The following is an 8,193-nucleotide window of genomic DNA, read 5'->3' on the forward strand; positions in this document are numbered from 1 at the left end:
GGATTTTTAAGATAGTAAAGATATATGTTAATGAATTAGGAGATATCTATAGTCCAGCTTTTTCGGTGTGGGTTTCAGCAATCAGCACATGAGATCAACTAATCCATCTCTTAATCCCTTTTATTAGAAAATTTGGTACCAATGACAAGCCGGACTATAAGGACCCCCACCCTTTGCCCCATTTCCCTTATAAATACACTTTAACCCCCTTTTGTCTTCTCTCCACTCATTTCTCCTCTATCTGATCAAGAATGGCGGTTGTCATAGCCCTTTTCCTCCTTTCTGCTATGGTATCCGGCACCATTGCTTCAGATCCTGATATGCTCCAAGACATCTGTGTGGCTGATCTTTCTGCGGGTAATCACTTATATTATTTAATTATCAATCTATGCTTCTTGAATGGCTAAAAAGGTTACACCTAATGATGATTTTATGATGTTTTAAATATGAACACTTGGAATGCTAATACATTGCAACAGGCGTAAAGGCGAACGGATATCCCTGCAAGGAGAACGTAACTGCTATGGATTTCTTTTCCGACATACTAGCTAAACCAGGAGCTATAAACAATTCCGTGGGGTCTCTAGTGACTGGGGCAAATGTGCAAAAGGTACCGGGAGTCAACACGTTGGGGGTGTCGCTATCTCGCATTGATTACGCACCCAGCGGCCTTAACCCACCTCACACCCACCCTCGCGCTTCTGAGGTGGTATTTGTCCTAGAAGGAGAACTGGAAGTGGGGTTCATTACCACAGCTAATGTACTGATTTCTCAGACCATTAAGCAGGGTGAGATCTTTGTGTTCCCCAAGGCCTTGGTTCATTTCCAGAAGAACAATGGGAATAAACCAGCTTCTGTACTAGCCGCATTCAATAGCCAACTTCCAGGGACTCAATCCATAGCAGCAACTCTATTTGCTGCAACTCCACCAGTGCCTGATAATGTTCTCACCAAAGCCTTTCATGTGGGCTCCAAGGAAGTGCAGAAAATTAAGTCAAGGATGGCACCTAAGAAGTAATAGCCCTCTTGTATTGAATACTTTTCCTTTTATAAACACTTTTTTCTTTAAGTAACTCAACATCCATGTAATTGGTTCATTGGTGGGTAGGAGCTTTGGGTTCTTGAAAAATAAAAAGTTGGGATGGAGATTTAGAAGGGACTGGTCAGGGTTAGTTTAGATATTGGTTTGCCCATGGCTTCATAATATATACACATTTAACTTCACAGCACCTGCTATACATTTTTCTTTTATCAAATTATAATGGCCTAATGGCCTATTAATATTTAAATTTGGACTGGTTATTTATAGTATCTTAGTCTGTGCAAGACTTTGGCTCTACATAGCCTTGAAAGGCAAGAAACCCATTTGTTTTTGTCTCAGCTTGCCTAGGGCTGCTTCTCAAGCTTACTGATATCAATAAACCTGAGAGATTATGTAAAGAGAAGCCTCTCACAACCTTAAAAACAAGTCCACATCATGTCCATTGATATTATAATCACTTACAAGGAGTACAAGAAGGTTACAAAAGTGAACAACTGCTCCATAGTTACCTAAAAGTTGGCACTGATGAAGCCTGAAGGTCAAAAGACAAGCCATCCGAAGGTCACAACCAAGTATTTTCTAATTTTATACACATTTGGAGTTGAGAAAACGATAAAGATATGAGGATCAACATATATCATCCAAAAGATATATTCCACTTGCCCATAACTTCTCTGTTTTTCTTCGTTACTTCCTTTCCCGTTTATCCCGCTAGTTGCTATGCTTATTCTCCAAAGTTTCATATCACAGTGGCCTAAGAGTGTTTTTAGGAGCACTTACCCATGGACTTCCAGCCACAGCAAACCTCCATAAAGCACTTACATCCTCAGGAGAAGCATATTCAATGCCAACACGAGGACCAACCAGTATCTTCTCCGGTTCAGGCCCATCTAGAATTTCTAAACCACCTGAGAATGCTCACATCCACTTGATCAGAATAGCCTAAAACAAAGAGGATGGTAATATTGGAAAGGCCGAAATGGATGCTTACCAGGAGCATAAAGAGGATGGTTAGACCATTCTGTTGATATTCCAAGTGCTTGACCAACCTAGCAAGTGAAAGCAGGCAGAGAATAAGGAAGTTGGCCGGAGGCCACATTATGACTAATAAAACCAAATATTACTTATCAGAGAGAAACCATTTCTGTTTCACCTCCTTCATGGCAATATTGGGAATGTTTTAGCACTCCATTATATTGGAAAAGCTGACGAAAGTTACATTTTGGCAAAGCAACACCAATAAAGTTCAAATAATACCTCTCAATAAACGACTTATTCAACAACTTCACTTGCTCTTCACTCTAGAAGCAAGCTCAAAAAAGTGAGCCATCACATAGGTCATTTAATGAGAGGGTCCTGCCAATAGGGTGGTGGTTCACTTCGTGTTCTTTTGTGGAAAGTAAACACCGTCAGACACGACCTTAGCAGGGCTTATGGAAGGGACTGTTGTTCTGCAATTACAGCCCGATAAGCACCCACCACGGTCTGACATTGCACCACAAAGACTAGCTCTTGACACTGATGCAGTCCATTTTTTTTATCATGATGGAGAAATAAAGTACTGATTTGTTTTTTCGTTTTTGATATTTTTTCCTTTTAAAAAGAAAAAGAATAAGACCAACAAAGGAATGCATTATTTCCAGTGATGATTTTAAATGAAAATTCACAAAACAAAAGAGATAAAATACATAATACATGAAACTTCAGCAGACATGGATCCCAAAGAATGAAGTAGAGCAAATGGGGTACCACAGGTATGAGGAACGTAGATGCAAATGGCACATAATGATATTATACACCCAACTGACACAACTCATAATCTTGTAAAGATTTACTCCATGATGTACCGACAAGTACAGCATTGTAAAGATCTCCAGATCGACACTGCCATGAATTAGGTGTAAGGAATGTGTGACAGTAACACTAGTGGTGGAGCCATTAAAGTGTTATAGATGGATGAATTCGGACACTTCCAACATTAAATTAACAGCACGTCAGTCATTCTAATGATCTTGCATTCGCGAATGGTGTTTTCAACAATTCTGATTGAATAATCCAACAATCAAGTGCTCTTACAAAATGGAGATTCATATTCGGCCCTGAATATTAATGGCACCCAATAATTTCTCAATGTAAACATGGATAAGGACTTTGGTTTGACATGGAAACGAAGGAAACTATTTTGGGTGATGCCAGGTCCTACTGTATGATAGCAAGATCACGGAAAGAAGTAATGTCTGATATGACAAGCATGAATCAAGATAACCAAAGAAGTAAGCTTTACTATGGAGGGAGTTGGGTCACTTGGGTGTATATTAACGATCCTTACACAGTCGGTTATAGCCATAGAAGCCCTTATGGAAAAATTAGGAGTGACATTGAGCGGTTTCTGGTAGGCTGATCATAGGAGGGGATGAACTGGGAAAACTGTCCAATGTGACCCTTTGACATGCAGATCCCTGTTTCCCAATGGTATTTTCAGTAACACAACATCCCTGTTAAATGCTTGGTGGTGTTTCTCAAATTGGTTGCCATTGGGCACTCAACGTTTATCGTTTAACACAAGTCACCACATGCCGTATTGGCTTACTGCCTTATCCACCTCATGGCCTCCAAAACAATTTTCTGTTGGGCCCACACTCCTACTTATGGTGACCGAGTAAAAAGGAGCTGCCAACTGCAAGGCCTCATGCTTATTCGCAACATGGAAGGGGATGAATAGTGCTTATTACACTGAACTACAATGTATTCTTCTACAAACTATTGAAGCCAGATTATGTAATAACTACACAAGACAGATTGTGTTTAAGTATAACGGGATCATCCTTTATCAAATCACAAGCCAGGCAAACAATAGCCCATTCTCAATGGGATATCTATTAATTGTCACTAACATTCAAACATGCAATATAAGTATGGCTTAGAAACAAATGCTTCACTATCCACGAAATCTTAACTTCTGTAACACTACCAAACAAATCAATTCAGAGTTAGATAACTATATCTGACCTTCCCAGGCCCTGAGAGGAGGATGGGCTTCTCTGTACTTTGACCACGGCGTTGTTGGATAGTCTCTAAACCTGCATATAAGTATCAACAGTAAATAACTTTTAAAAGGGATGCACCATTTTTCTTGTTTCTAAAGTTCACCGGTGCATTTATTGGCATCACAAAGTTTTTTGCAAAACCCCCACTTGCTCATCTAAATATTCCCAATCTCTTAACAAGCAAAATGAGATTTAGGCTGCATAGTATACAATCGATAAAGCCAAGGTTTGTCAGTCAAAGTAGTAAGTTGATTTGAGGGCTTTGGTCAACTTGGTAGGAGATTCCACTACCTAAATCTCTATTAAAGAAGATGCAACACAACCAAAATTTTGTTGCAATTTTCAAATAATGGTATAACAATCAAGTGAGATCTTTTACCATGTAAGGATCACATTCTAACAGTTCACATCCGGTTTCTATTTCACTCAAAATTGCAACCATAATAACGGGTTACATAGTTAAACACGCTGAGAAATGAGTAAAATACAATACCAAGGACAGGCGCACAAGAACGCACTAATACAGCTGCCCCAACACCTTCTTTGTCAGCAACAATATTCAACATCATATGGAGACCATAGCATAAATACACATAAGCATGCCCTCCTGGTCCAAACTTATTACAAAAACAATAATAATCAGATTCCTAATATCATAACAGCATAAGCAATCATAAATGAGGTTGTGATAATTTAGGGCTTACAACTGGGGCAGTTCTTGCTGTAATGCCGAAACGACCATGACACGCACTATCATTAGGCCTATAAGCTTCCACCTTAAACCATTTCCAAACAAATTAAGCTAGTAAATAACTAGCTTCCCAACAGTGTAGAAATGTAGAATCATTAAAAACAACAAAACAAATGAAAATGTACCTCAGTGATTTGAAGAACTACATCATCTTTCCTTAAAAACTTGCCAAGTAGACGCGGCGCAAGATCAAGAGCGTCCACTTGAAAGAAAGAAGCATGCAAGATTGTAGAACAAGTGTTGAAAGGAATTGGGTTTGGAGTAGGACTATATTTGGGTTTAATGACTTTAGTGGAGTTGGAAACTGAAATCATTGAGGAGGACGATTCAGTAATTTGGTTCTTGTTGTTGTTCGTTTTTCTAGAGGAGGTCTGTTTTTTGGGTTTTGGTGACCGTTTAAACGGTTGGGTTTTCTTCATGTACGGCGGTTGAAGAAAGGCGGGAATGAAGTAGTTTTATTAGTTATAATGCGAGATTATATGGTTTTCAAGTTTTGTGTTTCTTCCTCTCTCAGAAAGTTACTCAAACTGTTAAGCCATTGACTTTCTATTCAAAAAGTCAAAAGTTTGTTTGGTAGCCGCAAGTCCGCAACATACAAATGTTAAATATTGAGTATGATATTTAAGTCGTTTTTCTGTTTTGATGGAAGTTAAGTATGCTTAGTCAAATATGATTTTTTTTTGGGTAACTAGTCAAATATGATTATTTCACCAAACGAGACTAACTTAATTTATGCAATTCCATTGAATTTGTTCATGGTTACTGTAAATGTTATAATCTGTTTAACCTTACAAATGTAGGCTGATTTGGGGAGAAAGGTGGTGTGGATGGTATTCAGATTTTGAGTTTAATCTCCCTGGTTGATACATGACCAGCATAAAAACCCCCTCATTACCTACTAACCCATAAAAACCCCCTATTTTTTTAAAATACCCAAACAGACCAAAATACCCCCCACACATAAAACCCTAGATCTCAAACTTACCTTCTCTCTTTCTTCTCGCTTTCTATATTCCTCAGAACCCTAATTATCCCGCAAAAATGAAAAACAACCAAAAAATAAGAGAGAAACACCCACTAAAACAAAAAAATCGAAAGTTTCCAAATCGAAATCAACTACTAATAAAAAAAAGACCAAATCGAAGGTAAAAATCATAATTTTTTTTTCAATTTTGTTTGTAAATTAACGAAATCTAAGGTGAAAATGCTTAATTTATGATATAAATATGCATTTTCTCATATATATATATATATATATATATATATATATATATATATATATTTTCATGTATGAATTTGTATTTGCATATTTGAAATTTGAATTTGGTCATCTTTTGAAATTTGTATTTACATATTTTGAAATTTGTATTTACATATTTGAATTTGTATTTACATATACGAAATTTGTATTTACATATTCGAAATTTGTATTGCAGCAGGACGTAAAATTTACTGGTTCTAACAAGGTATTTCGTTCTTCTGCATTGCTAATGCTAAAGCTTGTACAAGATTTGAAGGGAAGAATTAGGGATATTCATATCACCAAGTTGAAAGAAACTCCTTTTGGTCATCTGTTTATGGTTTTTGTCGATGGAAAGGTCGATAGTAGAATGTTAGAGAAACCAAGCCACATCATTATAAAGTTGTTAGCGACTTGGTGCAAGGAGAGGCAAAAGTTTAAGATAGGAAGTAAGTTTGTGTCTTTATGTCCATCTGATGTGGCTGTAACTTTTGGGCTTCCGGTGATGGGGAAAGTTGTTGTTTTCCAGTCAGGAACGAGAATAGACGAAGCTATTTCTGGATCATCATTCCTGTTGAGACGTTTCTCTGGAGTTAACAAGATAACAATAACGGTTGTAAAAGAAATCTTGAACCAGATTATAGATTCAACAGACCCTACGGACATTGAAGATGTGGTGAGACTACTTGTCATTTTTCTGGTGATGATAGTATTTGTAAGTAGTGGTGCGAGTGGAATAGCTTGGTCCTTCCCAAAGCATGTTGAGACTTTGGAAGCTATTTGGAGTGTGTCATGGGCTTCCCCTCGGTTCACTTTAACTCGATTGAAAAAATTCAAAAGTGGGATAGCAAAGAGTCCGTTCAAAAATTTCAGGATGCATTATTCAGCTTTTGGTAAGTTTAGTTTGTTTTCTAACATATGCGTAGTTATATTTTCATAGCATATATCACCTCACATGATAAAAGAGAATATGCATTTGCATATGCATGTGCCAGATGTCATATGTCATATGTTGGTAATATAATAACATGTCTGTTTTCGTATGTAATTTTGTTTTCACATATGCATAGTCATGTTTTCATAGTCTATATCACAACCTTAGAGGGATGTTTTCTGGATTGGTCCTTCAAATTTGTAGATGAAATCTAAAATTTTTGTCACCTAACTGGGTCTGTATTCCTGAAAATCTAGTTTGTACAACGCCAATTATAAACTTATCATTGATCAGTCAATCAGTGTTTTTGGTGGAGATCTAGTTTTACTTTTAGCATAACATTATTTTTGACAGAATTCATGTTAGTCGGGTAATTAGAGAGTTAGTTAGGGATGACCGACCACATTACTATATATATGAAACTACAATTTTACATATGAAAATAGAAATTTACATATGAAAATCTATATTTGCATATGAAAATTGAAATTTACATATCCAATGCAGATGTCATATGTCATATGTTGGAAAAAGAATTATATGAAAATGTTGCTAATACAAATTCACATGTTATGTGCAGTACTTTTTGTGTGAGCATGTGAAACTTTGTGAGCCGATCCATGAGACTTGCTTCCCACGGATTGCAAAGTGGTCGATGGAATGACTAGCGGATGAAGTACCAAAAACTTTCAAGCTAGAAAATGTTCCTAATTGCAACATCAAAGTAAAATTAGAACTGGCCGAGGAAGAGAAAGAGGCATTATACCCTGAACACCACCAAAGTGAAGTGAAAGCTTTGAGGAGGGAAAATGCCGAGTTGAAGAGGGAGAATGAAGAGTTGAGGAAACTTAGTAAAGATTTAAGGGGTGGAATTGGTAGACTGACGAGAATAGTTTGTGAAGAGAGTCTAGAAGATATGTTTGAAAATCACGAACATAGAGATGTAGATATGGTTGAAGGGGTAGAGAACAGAGATGTGGATTTGCCTGGAAAGGAAGAATCCGAGAAAGAGTTGGCTGAAAAGGAAGAATCCAAAAAAGAGGAGGGCAAAAGAGAGTCCGAGTTATCCGAGAAAGAGTTGGCTGAAAAGGAAGAGTTGTCTGAGAAAGAGACATGTGGAGAGTTGGCTGAAAAGGAAGAATCCGAGTTGTCCGAGAAAGAGTTGGCTGAAAAGGAAGA

General features: G+C 37.4%; 2 protein-coding genes across 2 annotated transcripts; one reads left to right on the forward strand and one right to left on the reverse strand.

Annotated features, from left to right (window-relative positions):
- Window positions 1–1,159, forward strand: LOC147481327 (germin-like protein 5-1). The gene is made up of 2 exons (XM_086578260.1): window positions 1–357; window positions 480–1,159. The coding sequence occupies exons 1-2, from the start codon at window positions 252–254 to the stop codon at window positions 1,016–1,018; spliced, it is 645 nt and encodes a 214-aa protein (XP_086434386.1). The 5' UTR covers window positions 1–251; the 3' UTR covers window positions 1,019–1,159.
- Window positions 1,160–1,458: 299 nt separating this feature from the next.
- Window positions 1,459–5,359, reverse strand: LOC147481328 (DNA-3-methyladenine glycosylase (MAG)). The gene is made up of 6 exons (XM_086578259.1): window positions 4,966–5,359; window positions 4,794–4,865; window positions 4,583–4,706; window positions 4,052–4,122; window positions 2,034–2,091; window positions 1,459–1,950 (listed from the first exon to the last, which is right to left on the reverse strand). Exons 1-6 carry the CDS (start codon window positions 5,257–5,259, stop codon window positions 1,787–1,789), a joined length of 783 nt encoding a protein of 260 aa, XP_086434385.1. The 5' UTR covers window positions 5,260–5,359; the 3' UTR covers window positions 1,459–1,786.
- Window positions 5,360–8,193: the final 2,834 nt, after the last annotated feature.

This window comes from Coptis chinensis, chromosome 8, assembly GCF_015680905.1.
Source record: "Coptis chinensis isolate HL-2020 chromosome 8, ASM1568090v1, whole genome shotgun sequence".
NCBI lineage: Eukaryota > Viridiplantae > Streptophyta > Magnoliopsida > Ranunculales > Ranunculaceae > Coptis > Coptis chinensis.

Coding starts and splice junctions, on each gene's coding strand:
- LOC147481327 (XM_086578260.1), top strand. CDS start 252: ATGGCGGTTGTCATAGCCCTTTTCCTCCTTTCTGCTATGGTATCCGGC. Junction 358..479: donor TGTGGCTGATCTTTCTGCGG/GTAATCACTTAT, acceptor ACATTGCAACAG/GCGTAAAGGCGAACGGATAT.
- LOC147481328 (XM_086578259.1), bottom strand. CDS start 5,259: ATGAAGAAAACCCAACCGTTTAAACGGTCACCAAAACCCAAAAAACAG. Junction 4,866..4,965: donor TAGTTCTTCAAATCACTGAG/GTACATTTTCAT, acceptor AAATGGTTTAAG/GTGGAAGCTTATAGGCCTAA. Junction 1,951..2,033: donor CCATCCTCTTTATGCTCCTG/GTAAGCATCCAT, acceptor GAGCATTCTCAG/GTGGTTTAGAAATTCTAGAT.